Below are 15,366 nucleotides of genomic sequence, written 5' to 3'. Positions count from 1 at the left end.
ACAAAGAGCATACGGACGTAAGAGTTTTTCTGCTCCAGGTGGTTGAGTGCAGTGTGGACCACAGAGGAGATTGCATCCTCTGTTGATCGGTTCTCACGGTATGCTACGTTGGAGGAGTGAAGAGAATTTATTATTGATTTATTTTACAGATCAGTTAAAATAAACAACATGCTCTATTCAGCAAAATATGCTACACAGTAGTGCTCGCTGCTTCGGATGTTCTGAAAGTGAACCTTAAGTGAACGGCCATGACTTGAAAGTAGTCTTCATGCTCCCTCTGCTGGATACATTGTACAATTACAGCTGGTCCAGCATTTTAGGGGTGAAAATTAGAAGTGTTTATATCGGTGCAAACGCTATATTGGCCTAAAATATCAGCCCTACGTATACATCAGCCGGGCTCTAATTACAATTACTTCACAGTATGGGTCTACTGGCATCAGCCTGACTCTCTCACAAAGAAAATATTGTCAGTTTTAGGAAAATTAAAAAGTTAAATGAAGACATTCATTTGGTTTAATCTTGGTCATACAAATTAATGTCTTCTAGTCTAAATATAGTTTTATTCCAAGAACTAAAGTAGCAGCAAACTGCAAGTTTACCAGAGAGTGACTCGAACAGGCTGTGCAGCGGAGCCCTCTCTGCACAAGTCAGACATGTCTGTATGTTAATTATGCTGCTCTATCCATCCATCCATTATCTTTACCCGTTTATTCCATTTTGGGTCACGGGGGTCGCTGGTGCCCATGTCCAGCAATCACTGTGCGAGAGGCGGGGTACACCCTGGACGGGTCGCAAGTCCATCACAGGGCCACATAGAGACAAACGAGACAAACAACCATTCACTCTCTCACTCACACCTAGGGACAATTTAGAGTTACCAATCAGCCTAACATGCATGTTTTTGGTCTGTGGGAGGAAACCGGAGCACCCGGAGAAAACCCACGCATGCACGGAGAGAACATGCAAACTCCACCCAGAAAGGCTCCTGGACCGGGGTTTGAACCAGGAACCTGCTCGCTGAGAGGCAGCAGCTCTACCAGTTGCGCCACCGTGCTGCCCTATGCTGCTCTAAACATATACAAATTTAATACAAAGTTAAATTTTAGATACAGAAGGTGGGGAAAGGTTGTGACGTGTGGTGGAAGGAAGGGGTGATTTATATGTTCTGGTGCTTCCACCGCTGCACAGAATTTGTTCACGTGCAAACATATACTGACATTAATTTTCTACAAGCCATCATCTTTATGACAGGGCGAGCGGATCCTTTGGTGGGGGGCGCACCACCCTTCTTCAATAATGCTAGGGGAAAAGGCTGCATGAACCTGGGGGGGGGGGGGGGTTCCAGTTGAATTTTCATGTCAGAAAATTGGTGGGTTCTCAGCAGCCTCAACTTCAAACCTTGGTCATCAGATTCACACACAATACTGCACAAACTATTAGTGAACAGGTTGCTACAATGTTTGAATCCATAAAATATAGAAAAAATAAACTGTTATTGACTTATAATGCTAAGGGTGGTTAGCCTGGTCACTGAGCACAACAACGAGCAAATAACATCGGTTAATTTTCTGACAATCAAACTGGAGCTTGGTTAAGTCTGGATTCACATCATTCTTAGGTCCTAGTTCCAACTTTGGTGGCAGTTGTAGTGCAGTATCAACCTTTAGTGTGTGTGAGACATCTTACCTGCAGATCTCTGATGTCAAACTGCTCCTCGTAGATATATGCTGCGTCAGCCCCAGCAGCCAGGCCTCCTACTGTGGCCAGGTAGCCACAGTAGCCCCCCATGGTTTCAATGATGAACACACGTCTCTTGGTCCCACTGGCGGACTGCTTGATGCGGTCACAAGTCTGGCACATGCACACATGCTCACAACGTTAGAACACTAAGGACTAATGTGAGCTACATATGTGAATGTCTAAAACTACTAAACTTTAGCTGAATCCATCAAAGTGGCAACAAATCACACCAGCATAAATACCGGGGCAGAGGTTAGCAGTCATGTAGGTACTGGTTACATTGTTCCTTTGCCAGTTTTGGTCACTTCATACCCAGATTGTCATGGGGAGAAAAAAAGAGCTACCTGCCTTGAAGTAACCTTCTTGGTTAGAGTCCTTATATTTGTCCCTACTATGGAGTCTTTCTCTTGTTATGCGTTTTTTATTTTATTATTTTTGTACTGGCCTTGAGGTATTTTCATACACAATGTTTTTCTATTTACATTAAAATTAGGGATAGGCTTTATGCAATGATTTGTGTATTTTAATATCAACACACACATGTTGTTTTCAATGAGCATTTATGCAATTACAATATTTCACTTCACCAGTAATGAATTATAAAAATTTAAACTATCAAGAGAAATACATGGATATGCTGTGGTAAAGACATGGGTACCAAATGGCAACTCCTGGGTATGACATCAGGGTATAATATGGGGGCAAAAACTAGCAAAGGAAAAAATCATAGTCAGTCATACTGTTAGCATACTTTAACACGTTTTACATATATAAAACCGAGCAAATCAACATGCTGGTCATTTACAGAATTCACAGATTGAAGCAAAATGCTGCTTTACCAGACAAACTGGAGTCCTGCAAAGAGCAAGAGAGCAGATCAAATGTAAAACAACTTTCAATACGTCTGTGTGGGAAATCTTTTCTCAGCTGGAGTGTTTTTCTTTCTTTCTATTGGCCCAGTGCTGATAATCAAATTTAAATGTTCCCTGCTGTCAACTAATGAGTTTTAAATTTCAAAAGTAGGAAAAGTTTAAGATTAGTGTGACATACAGTTAAATTGTAAATCAAGTTAATGCAAAGATTACAACTTTATAGAAAGTACATATTCATGCAGCACTTTTGGATTATATAATTAGACAGTTTGTTTATTAGCACTGGACCATTAGCTCCACTGATACTTAATGTGCATATCTGAATGGGATCTTGAAGAAAAGTGGTCAAAACTGTGGCGGCTCAAACTGCCTTACCTCTACGATAGCATTGAGGGCCGTGTCTGCCCCAATACTGAGCTCAGTGCCGGGTACATTGTTACTTATGGTGGCAGGCAGCATACACATCGGGATGCAAAACTCCTCAAAGGAACCACGAGCCTCATAGAGTTGCAGCAAACACTCAAGCGCCTGAAGCGGCAGTATATAGAACACACATGTTAGAGCCGCTGAAGGGGGCTGAACACCGAGAGAGGTGAAACTCTCTCAGCTTGTGAGAGCATATCCTGCCATTCTGGCCATTTCCGTGTGATAGCCGTCGTGGCTTCCCTTTGGCAGATGAGGACGGGGGTGCAAACAGAGCAGTGGAGAAGACGGTGACGAAACGGAGAGGAGAGAACAAGGGTGTACGGTATGAAACAGGTGGTAGAAAAGAGGGAAAACAAAAATCTGGGAGAGTCAAAAATGTGAAAGCAGACATGATGGAGGTCTGTGTGTTTGTGCGCCACGGTATGGAGCAACCATTTGACGGCTATAGCAGCTGTGGGGCGGTCTAAACTAGACAGGACAAGCAGCACTGATCAAGTCTGCAAAAACACCAAGGGGAGGATGAAAAATTGAAAACAATGATTGTCTGACTAAGAATTAGTCCAACACTTAATTTTGTTGAGACTGTGCCACCCTAGATAAAAAGCTAAGTCAGTATGGAAAATACAAACAAGAGAAACTGACATGGACTTTTATTTCACTGTAGTTACAAACCAACAAGTATCTCGTTTTATTTATTTTGTGCTGAGGATAATGAGGAATTCTATATTTTGTCTTTCGGCAAACACTTTGAGTCATTTAAAGATAAATGATTCTATTGGGGACAGGTCGGTTTTGTGCTCATAACTTTTTCCCTTGCAGCCATTTTTTATAAATTATGCAGAATGTGGTTACAAAATAGATGCATGGACAAACCTGGAAAATATGTGGTCTAGAAGGCCATGTACTGTATGTTGATCTACATTTTTAGCATGCACTTTGCCAAAGATTTTGATTTTATCCCATACAAAGTTGTTTTTGGACTTGACAGTTCCATTACTCTTGTAACATCCATTGTTTCTTCAGAAGAGATCTAGAATAATGATTAGTCTGAACTTAATCTTTGTTTCCACTGGGTGATAGTCTGTCCCAGATGCCTCTAAGCCAAGAAAAGATGTTGTCACATCTAGACAAGGTCCACAAAAGGCTTTTTTGTTTTCACATTAAAATTTTAAGATTTTTTTAATGAATCTACCTCCATATTATATTGTTATTATAAAACATTGTTCTAAATATTTCAACAACTGTCCTATGCATTTCTTTGCAAACTGATCCAATCCTGACTTTTTTTAAATGGGGCAGCTGTAGATGAGTAGTTAGAGCAGTCGTTCTCCAATGGGAGAGTTGGGGGTTCGAATCCACCAGCAGTCACATGTTGAAGTGTCCCTGGGCAAGACACTGAACCCCTCATTGCCTCTGATGTGTGTCCCATCGGTGTATGAATGTGATAAAGCTCTGATTAGTCTCTACAGATTCAGATTAGCTTTGTAGAGCTCTAGTAGAGTGCTGTGTGGAACTGTAAATGACGGCACAGGTTGTGGTGTAAAGTGCTTTGAGTATCTTGACTACATAGAAAGCACCAAGTACAGTCCATTTACCATTTACAGACTTTTAAAAAATGTACTGCAGATCTGAAATGTAGGAATGGATGTACGCTACTGTGAAAATCTGCAGTCATCCTTCATTTTGCTTCCAAAGAGCAGGACTTTCTTGTATGTTTCTTTAAGTGGTCTCAATCAAAAATTCTGGAGGCTTTTTGAAGGTACAAAGTTTTTCTTGAGCCATTTCCCCATTTGCCACTCATTTTCAACCCAGTATCTTACTGTTTTAAGATAGATTGGTGTTATTTTTGGTTAGCCACTTAACTCCGACATATGAATCATTCAGACAAAAAGCTCCTAAATGTAACAGATGAACCACTCTTATGTTGGAACCATCACATATTAAACTGCACATTTCAACTAGCGTTGGATGTTTCTTAGTTCATGTCCAATAAGAAGGAGCTTTTAAGTTTGGACTACTGTTTTGTAGTCAAAACTATGGAATTCTGGGTAAGGAACCCTGTTCCTCAGGGTTCAGTGCTTGGACCAATATTCTTTTTACTATACAGTAGTCCCTTGTTACTTCACGGTTCAACTTTCATGGACTCGCTCTATAACGGTTTGTGGACGTACAGTCCATAATATTGTACAAAAAATAATAATTGGACAGGACAATTGATTTTCAACTTTAATATTATTCACGTGATTGGTACAGTAAAATGTTAACGAAAAATAAAATACTTCAGACAAGCGCTGACATTTTGTAGTTTTCTCTCAGTATCCACTGTATTCCCGCTTATAATGAACACATAGAAGCCCTGTTTTCCTTTCGAAAAACCAGAGGTAAAGTTTTGATCTGATTGGCACTCAGCAGATGCAGAGAAGCCGCACTGAACCTACCGAACCGAACAGAACCGTATCAGAGCCAGACCTCCAGACCCATCTGTAAATCTTGAGAGCTGGTAACCGGCCCACATGGACTTCTATGCGCAAACACATATCAAAGATCCAGAGCTGTTTTTGTAGCCCATCGGGACTTGGACTCAATCCACCACTTACGGTCCACACCAGCCAACAGGTCTGCTCCCCTCCCACACACACAAAAAAAAGTGCTTTAATGCCCAAGAGCTGCAATGACACAAAAAAGAACCAGACCTCTAGACTCAGCGGTGAACCTGAGAGCTCTGGGAACACCCTTGGAAGTAAAAATTTAGCAGCTACATATAAGTCTGTTGTTAAAATTAGTAGGCTTAAGAGTTTAGAACATTGATTGTGGGCTTAGTTGCTGCAGGGTAAGTCTGCACAAACTGAATTGAGTTGGATTGGAACCGAGAGCTGTTGCTGTGTTCTGCAGAGCTGGTAAGTAGAGTAAAATTTAGTAGATACATATACAGTACTGTATGCATGTTGTTAAAATGATGTAGGTTTAAGAGCTTAGAACATTGCAAGAGTGTGGGAAGGGTTTCTTAAAGCCTTAAAATATATACAGGTCCTTCTCAAAAAATTAGCATATTGTGATAAAGGTCATTATTTTCCATAATGTAATGGTAAAAATGAAACTTTCATATATTTCAGATTCATTGCACATCAACTGAAATATTTCAGGTCTTTAATTGTTTTAATACTGATGATTATGGCATACAGCTCATGAAAACCCAAAATGCCTGTCTCAAAAAATTAGCATATCATGAAAAGGTTCTCTAAACAAGCTATTAACCTAACCATCTGAATCAACGACGTAACTCTAAACACCTGCAAAAGATTCCTGAGGCTTTTAAAAACTCCCAGCCTTGTTCATTACTCAAAACCGCAATCATGGGTAAGACTGCCGACCTGACTGCTGTCCAGAAGGCCATCATTGACACCCTCAAGCAAGAGGGTAAGACACAGAAAGAAATTGCTGAACGAATAGGCTGTTCCCAGAGTGCTGTATCAAGGCACCTCAGTGGGAAGTCTGTGGGAACGGAAAAGTGTGGCAGAAAACGCTGCACAACGAGAAGAGGTGACCGGACCCTGAGGAGGATTGTGGAGAAGGGCCGATTCTAGACCTTGGGGGACATGCGGAAGCAGTGGACTGAGTCTGGAGTAGAAACATCCAGAGCCACCGTGCACAGGCGTGTGCAGGAAATGGGCTACAGGTGCTGCATTCCCCAGGTCAAGCCACTTTTGAACAAGAGACTGCGTCAGAAGCATCTTGCCTGGGACTGCTGCTGAGTGGTCCAAAGTTATGTTCTCTGATTACAGTAAATTTTGCATTTCCTTTGGAAATCAAGGTCCCAGAGTCTGGAGGAAGAGAGGAGACACAGAATTCACATTGCTTGAGGTCCAGTGTCAAGTTTCCACAGTCACTGGGGTTTCATGTCAGCTGCTGGTGTTGTTCCACTGTGTTTTATCAAGGGCAGGGTCAATGCAGCTAGCTATCAGGAGATTTTGGAGCACTTCATGCTTCCATCTGCTGAAAAGCTTTATGGAGATGAAGATTTCATTTTTCAGCACTACCTGGCACCTGCTCACAGTGCCAAAACCACTGGTAAATGGTTTACTGACCATGGTATTACTGTGCTCAATTGGCCTGCCAACTCTCCTGACCTGAACCCCATAGAGAACCTGTGGGATATTGTGAAGAGAAAGTTGAGAGACGCAAGACCTAACACTCTGGATGAGCTTAAGGCCGCTATCGAAGCATCCTGGGCCTCCATAACACCTCAGCAGTGCCACAGGCTGATTGTCTCCATGCCACGCCGCATTGAAGCAGAAATTCATGCAAAAGGATTCCCGACCAAGTATTGAGTGCATAACTGAACATGATTATTTGAAGGTTGGCGTTTTTTGTATTAAAAACACTTGTCTTTCATTGGTGGGATGAAATATGCTAATTTTTTGGGACAGGCATTTTGGGTTTTCATGAGCTGTATGCCATAATCATCAGTATTAAAACAATTAAAGACCTGAAATATTTCAGTCGGTGTGCAATGAATCTGAAATATATGAAAGTTTCATTTTTATCATTACATTATGGAAAATAATGACCTTTATCACAATATGCTAATTTTTTGAGAAGGACCTGTATAAATACTAAAATAAACATGGCGTCCCTAGTTCACGGTTTTTCACTTATTACTTATCAGTCCCCCATTGCCACAATGGGGGACTGGAACCTAACCCCTGTGATAAACGAGGGACTACTGTATATGCTTCTATGCTTCCATTAGGTAAAGTTATTAAACAGCATGGGATAAATTTTCATTGTTATGCTGATGATACAGTTATATTTGTCCATGAAACCCAATGAATCCAATCAGCCATTTAGACTACAGGCATGTCTTAAAGACATAAAAACCTGGATTATTATCATCACACCAGTTCTGTCCTCCATTCACTGGCTCCCTGTGCGTACTAGAATAGATTTTAAAATTATCCTGTTGACCTATCAGTGCCTAAATGGCTTCACACCCCTTTATCTCTCTGAGCTACAGGAACCATATGTTCCTTCTCGGACTCTGAGATCATCCAATCAGCTGCTTTTGGTTGTTCCAAAAACAAGACTGAAGCTCCGAGGAGATCGGGCATTTTCAGTCATGGGCCCAAAACTCTGGAACAACCTGCCCCCAACATTATGCAGGCCACCTCCCTTCACCTCTCTGCTAAAAACACATCCGTTTTCTCTGGCATTTCACACAATGTGAGCTGATTTATTGTTTTGTTCTGTGTTCCTATGTTTTTATCTAATGCTTTTAATTAATTTTTCAGTATTATCATTAGTGTGTTATTTTTTTCCATTAAATTAACTCTCATTCATGTTATTGTTAAACACTTTCTTAACAGTTTCTGTTTTAAATATGCTCTATAAATAAAGTTGACTTGACTTGGATGACGTTTAATTTTGCTTTAAAACTCAGACAAGACAGAGGATGTGGTTTTTGGACCTGAGCATCTTAGGAACATCTTACTCACAGGTTTTTACTGTGCGGGTTAAAGGACACATCCTGATTAAAAATAACACCAAGGTTTTTAACTTTAGAGGATTTAACTTTTGACTTGAGAACTTATTTTCTAAAGTGGAACTTGTTATTAAAAAGTTTGAGAACAGTCAGTCCATCTCTTCAGAAACCAGACGTGCGCAAACGGTACACTAATGTCGTCCATTGCTGAGGGATTCAAATAGTTGCAGTTTGTAGTTGTCTAGATTAATGTTTTTCTAGACTGGAATTAAACAGGGCATGTAAGTAAAGCATAATGTTTTTGGTGCAATATATTTAAGTGGGTAGGAGCTACTCTGTGGAGAACAACAGAGGCAGTTTTTTATTTTTTTTATTTCTGCCTTTTTTTCTTTGCTTGTCCGATGCAGCACAGGGTGACGAGTGCTGACGGATCCTGGTGAGTGGAGGGAGCAATTATATAAGATAAGATAAAATAAAAGTTTATTGTCCACCAAGGTGGAAATTTTTCTTCGGCTCTCCAACCATAAAATAATATCCACCACCAAGAGAAATGGCAATGGTATATTAATCTTCTTGTTTAAGGAAATTATATTTTAAGCAATATAAAAACTAGAAAGCATTGGTTGCTAAAATGATAGGGGTGGTCCGTTTACACACATACCCACACACACACACACATATATACATATAGCCATTTTGGATTTTGGCTTTGCAACCTAATTTTTATTGGTGTTCGATCTTAGGCCACACGCCAAAATTGAAATTGGTATCTCACTTATTTTTAAGCTATGATTTTCACAACATTGATTCACGGACAGACAAACAAAGAGGGGTTCCAATTCCCCATTTTCACGCTGTGACAGAGGACAAAAAATAGTGGTGACTTAAGAGTTTGTACAATATTTCATATTACATGAAAACATGTCTTGATTTTCCATACTGTCTCATCTTTTTTCTTCAGGCATAAACATACGAAGAAACCAGACAAGAAAATCTACTTCCTGTTATTTTAAAAAGAAGGAAGGATGAACACGCATACAGGTGGTAGAAAGGGGCAGGCAGCGCAAACATGGCGGTCACGACACTTGTGCAGCACACTGCATGCCTCCATGTTTTCACTCACTTACTTACCTTTTTAATGAAGGGAGGGATGCTGCTGTACACATTAGTTTCCACCAGCTGTCCTCACAGTACAGACGTGCTGCGAGGCTAAAATTTTAAAGCTCTGACTGGAGCTTTCCTGTAGGCCAGATGTGGCTTACAGATGCCAATCATCACAAGAATTCTCTCCCAGATAATCCTCTGAAGGGCTGGCAGGAGTAAGAGTCACTGGTGAAAAGACTGAGTGAGCCATCTCTCCCTTCTTGGAGCAACAGGGTTTTGCTGTGTAAGCATGTATGTGGGTTGTGTGTGTGCGTGTGTGTGTGTGTGTGTGTGTGTGTTGATGTGTTGCTGAGCTCATCTAAACCTTGTCGCCAGGCACCATCACTTACAGCAGTGATGGCGTTCAGGGCCGTGTCAGCGCCAATGCTGAGGTCTGAGCCAGGCACATTGTTGGAGACAGTGGCTGGGACCATGACCATCGGCACACAGAACTCGTCAAATTTCCCACGAGCCGCTGACAATTCCAGCAGTGACAGGAAGGCCTGCAGGGCAGAGCCAAGGGCTTTAGTAGGGTCTGGAAGGGAGAGAGACTTTGGCACGGTGGTTGGGTTGAGAGGTGCTACTTGTCACAAGGAAAGGAAACACACACAAGTGAAAAGTGCCAAGGGGAGGAGCCAGGTCTATCACAACGGACAGCAGCGAAACAGACAGGTACAACTCCACATTCAGCCCCACAAACACATCAACAGAGGAAAAGTCATTTTACTTGCATTCATTACAGGAAAATAATTGAAGCTGGTGAGCATCTAAACAGGACTGCGTGAAATGTTTGGAGGAAAGCACCAAATTGTCTCCACTTTCACTTCTAATTTCAGTCGAATGCTTCAAGTTATTCTCTTTGTGTGTCTCGGTTTGCTTGGAACTCATTAGCTCTGTTGTTCCAGTTTGAGGCAGAGAACTGACTTTGAAGCATTGGTATGCATACATGAACCATATGGTGATGTTTGGCATGAAAGGGAGAGGAATAATGGCATGAATCAACACTAAACAATATTCAGCACATCATCAGAACAACAGCTGTCTGTTTTAACAACATGAGCAGTAATAATGTTGCTAAAGTCATTAATATTCAGCACTAAAAAGCCGAGCTTGTAGACTAAATTTAAAATGAGCTTGACTATCACCATCAAAGGATTTAAACATACCTCAAATCCACCGATAACCAGCAGAGCGTTTATGTTATATTTGCGCATCTGCTCTGCAATTTTATCGACATGCTTCGCAGGAAGAGTTCTGAGGAGAAGAAGTAAAAGTTTGATTTTCACACAATCACCAAAAGAAGCTGTGGATTCATAAATGAAACAAAGAGCTGTTGAAAAAGGACACGCAGCTGCTGTAAACTCCAACCTTTTAGGATGTTAGAAAGTACAACTTTCACATAACAAATGTCACAAAAACAAAAACCTTTACTAGGAAAAAAAAGGTTGATTTTGACTAGACTAATGAGCTAATGACTAGTTCAAGCACTGATCAAAATCAAAGTGGATTAAAGTCTTAAAATAACTCAAATCCAAAATTTGATGGCATTTTCAGCAAAACATACAAGCGTTTACATTACCATCAGTTTCACAGTACAGTCAATTACTTTAATTTTTGCTGTGCTTTGCACAAATAGTGGAATTTCTGATGCAGCCTGGAGCACCATCATATTCCTCCCTCAAGAACCGTGTGATGCAAACATATTAAAAGTCCATCCATGCATCCAATATCTTCCACTTGTTCCGAAGTCAGGTTGCGGGGGCAACAGCTTGAGCAGGGAGGCCCAGACATCTCTTTCCACAGCCACCTCTTCCAGCTCTTCTGGGAGGATTCCAAGGCGTTCCCAGGCCAACCGAGAGACATAGTCTCTCCAGCGTGTCCTGGGTCTTCCCCGGGGTCTCCTCCCAGTTGGACATGCCCGAAGCACCTCCCTAGGGAGGCGCCCAGGGGGCATCTTTACTAGATGCCCGAACCACCTCAACTGGCTCCTCTCGACGTGAAGGAGTAGTGGTTCTACTCCGAGTCTCTCCTGGATAACTGAACTTCTCACCCTACCTCTAAGGGAGAGACCAGCTACCCTGCGGAGAAAACTCATTTCAACTACCTGTATCCGCGATCTCATTCCTTCGGTCACTACCCAGAGCTCATGACCATAGGTGAGGGTAGGAACATAGACCGACCAGTAAACAGAGAGCTTTGCCTTACAGCTCAGCTCTCTCTTCACTACAACGGACCGGTACAGAGTCTGCAATACTGCAGATGCTGAACCAATCCATCTGTCAATCTCACAATCCATTCTTCCCTCACTCGTGAACAAAATCCCAAGATACTTGAACTCGTCCACTTGAGGCAGAACCTCACCCTCGACCTGAAGAGAGCAATCCACCCTTTTCTTGTTGAGGACCATGGCTTCAGATTTGGAGGTGCTGATTCTCATCCCATCCGCTTCATACTCGGCTGCGAACCGCTCCACTGAGAGCTGAAGATCACGGCACGATGACGACAACAGGACCACATCATCTGCAAAGAGCAGAGATGGAATCCTGAGGCCACCGAACCGGAAACCCTCCACCAGCTGGCCGCACCGAGAAATTCTGTCCATAAAAGTTATTAACAGAATTGGTGACAACGGGCAGCACAGGCAGAGTCCAACTCCCACCCTGAAGAGGTCCGACTTACTGCCGGTAATGAGAACCAAACTCTCTCACCGCTTGTATAGGGACTGAACAGCCCATAACAACGGGTCTCCAATCCCATACTCACGGAATACCCCCCCACAATGTAACCCAAGGAACATGGTCGAATACCTTCTACAAGTCCACAAACACATGTAGACAGGATGGGCAAACTCCCATGACCCCTCAAGGACCCTAGTGAGGGTAAAGAGCTGATCCAGTGTTCCACAGCCAGGATGGAACCCACATTGTTCCTCCTAGTTCTGAGGTTCGACCAACGATCGGACTCACTTCTCCAGTACCCCTGAATAGACCTTACCAGGGAGGATAAGGAGAGTGATTCATCTACAATTGAAGCACACCCTCCGGTCCCCCTTTTTGAAGAGGGGAACCACCACCCCAGTCTGCTAATCCAGTGGAACTGCCCTTGATGTCCACTCTACCTTGCAAAGGCGTGTCAGCCAAGACAGCCCCACAACATCCAGAGCCTTAAGGAAATCAGGGTGAATCTCATCCACTCCTGGAGCCCTGCCGCCTTGGAGCTTTTTAACTACCTCGGCGACCTCAGCCACGGTTATGGACGGATCAATCCCTAAAGTCCCCCGACTCAGCTTCCTCCATGGAAGACGTGCTAGTGAGATTGAGAAGGTCCGAGAGGTATTCCTTCACCTCCCAACGACATCACTGGTTGAGGTCAATAGCACCCCACCTTCACTGAACACAGTGTTAGTAAAGTGCTGCTTTCCCCTCCTCAGCCACCTGATGTTTGGCCAGAATCTCCTCGGAGCCGACCGAGTGTCTCTATCCAAGGTCTCACCAAACTCCTCCCACATCAGAGCTTTTGCCTCAGCAACAGCCAAGGCTGCACACCACTTGGCACTCTGGTACTCCTCAGCTGCCTCCAGAGTCCACTGGCCAACAAGGCCAGATAGGACTCCTTCAACTTGACAGCCTCCCTAACCCAGGGTGTCCACCACCGAGTTCGTGGATGGCCACCGTGAGAAGCACCAACAACCTTGCGGCCACAGCTCAAGGCAGCTACCTCAACAAGTGAGGCGCGGAACATGGCCCACTCGGACTCAATATCTCCCACCTCAGCTGGGATGCGGTTAAAGATCTCCCGGAGGTATAGTTGAAGATCTCTCTGATGGGTTCTTCTGCCAGGCGTTTCCAGCAAACCCTCACTACACGTTTGGGTCTACTGGGTCCGTCAGACATCTTCCCCCGGCATCTGATCCAACTCACTACCAGGTGGTGATCAGTTGACAGCTCAGCTCCTCTCTTCACCCGAGTGTCCAAAACAAATGGCCACAAATCAGATGACACGACTATGAAGTCTATGAAGTCAATCATCGATCTATGACCTAGGGCATCCTGGTGCCAAGTGCACTTATGGACTTATGTTCGAACATGGTGGTCATGATGGACAAACCATGACTAGCACAGAAGTCCAACAACTGAACACCACTCGGGTTCAGATCAGAGAGGCCGTTCCTCCCAATCATGCACCTCCAGGTCACACTGTCATTACCCACGTGGGCATTGAAGCCTCCCAGCAGAATAAAGGAGTCCCCAGCTGGCGCACCTTCCAGCACCCCTGCCAAGGACTCCAAGAAGGCTGGATACTCTGAACTGCAGTTCGGCGCATAGGCACAAACAACAGTCAGAGCCCATCCCCCCACCCGAAGGCGAAGGGAAGCCACCCTCTCATCTACCGGGGAAAACTCCAACACACAGTCAGGGGGCTACAAGTAGACCCACACCAGCTCGACGCCTCTCACCATGCACAACTCCAGAGTGAAATAAGGTCCAGCCCCTCTCACGAAGATCGGTTCCAGAGCCCATGCTGTGCGTCGAGGTGAGCCCAACTATATCTAGTTGGTACCTCTCAACCTCGCACACAAGCTCAGGCTCCTTCCCTGCCAGAGAGGTTACATTCCATGTCCCAAGAGCCAACTTTGGTAAGCCAGGGTCAGAGTACCAAGGTCCCCGCCTTCGGCCACTGCCCATAGCATCATGCACCTGACTTTTATGGCCCTTCCTGCAGGTGGTGGGTCCACAGGAAATATTATTACAAAAGTAAAGGTTTAAAAAAACAGCTATAAAATGTTGAAGACTGGGGTAGTTTTAAGACTAAAACTGCTTATAATAATAATAATAATAATAATACTGCATAATACCATTTCAACAGCTGATCTTAGGCTTTCATATTTGGAAGGGCTCATGGGGAAATAAATCAGCCATGCATTAATTTTTGTCTGTTATTTTTTTGTTTTTGTTGCAGCCAGTAAATATTTTTGTTCTTGACAAAGTCTAAAAATCCAATTTTTTTATTCTTTTTGTAAGAATTGTTTCATATGCTCCACCTCAGTAACATTATTGCCCTCTAGTGTTCCTCAGAGGGAAAACAAACAACCATAAGGAAATCCCATTATAAATGCATTTTCTTCAACATTCATTTCATTGTTTGGGGTGGCCCCTGTGGAAGCACCCTTTAGCAAGTATGAGAGGAATACGATTGTTTTTGGCTCTCTTCTAGTCAGGAGACTTATTTTATGAAGATGGAAGGATCTATATCCCCCGGCATATGAACACTAGATAAGAGAAGTTATGTGTAATGTTCATGTGGAAACAATTAAATATACTCTGAAAGGATCTGGTAAGAGATTTTGGGAGACTTGGCAGCCATTTGTATCTAATATTGAAAGTATGTCAGTGCCTGTCTGATGCATGCATGTCTGTGTAGCTGATCCAGTATGGGAGGGGCATCATCCATCATCCCAGTCCCAAAAAGCTCTACAGTGACTGGTCTGAATGACTATCGGCCAGTGGCCCTCACCCCGATAGTTGCTAAATGCTTCGAAAAACTGGTCATGACTCACATCAAAACAACCATCAACATCAACGAAGACCCTGATCAGTATACATACCGTGAGAACCGATCAACAGAGGATGCCATCTCCTCTGTGGTCCACACTGCGCTCAACCACCTGGAGCAGAAAAACTCTTACGTCCGTATGCTCTTTGT

At 43.2% G+C, this 15,366-nt stretch overlaps 1 protein-coding gene across 1 annotated transcript in view; it reads right to left on the bottom strand.

Annotated features, from left to right (window-relative positions):
- LOC119426842 (ATP-dependent 6-phosphofructokinase, platelet type) overlaps positions 1 to 15,366 on the bottom strand; it is a 97,653-nt gene that overhangs the window by 4,202 nt on the left and 78,085 nt on the right. The window contains exons 5-7 of the mRNA XM_037694424.1: positions 10,830 to 10,917; positions 10,014 to 10,214; positions 1,690 to 1,854 (exon numbers count right to left, since the gene is read on the bottom strand). Of these exons, the coding sequence (XP_037550352.1) occupies positions 1,690 to 1,854; positions 10,014 to 10,214; positions 10,830 to 10,917 (454 nt within the window). The remainder of the gene's footprint in view (positions 1 to 1,689; positions 1,855 to 10,013; positions 10,215 to 10,829; positions 10,918 to 15,366) is intronic.

The sequence above is a fragment of the Nematolebias whitei genome, chromosome 20 (genome assembly GCF_014905685.2).
Source record: "Nematolebias whitei isolate Nwh7 chromosome 20, NemWhi1, whole genome shotgun sequence".
Lineage (NCBI taxonomy): Eukaryota > Metazoa > Chordata > Actinopteri > Cyprinodontiformes > Rivulidae > Nematolebias > Nematolebias whitei.
Note: the sequence above shows the minus strand (reverse complement) of the source record. Positions and strands in the feature narration are given on the sequence as shown.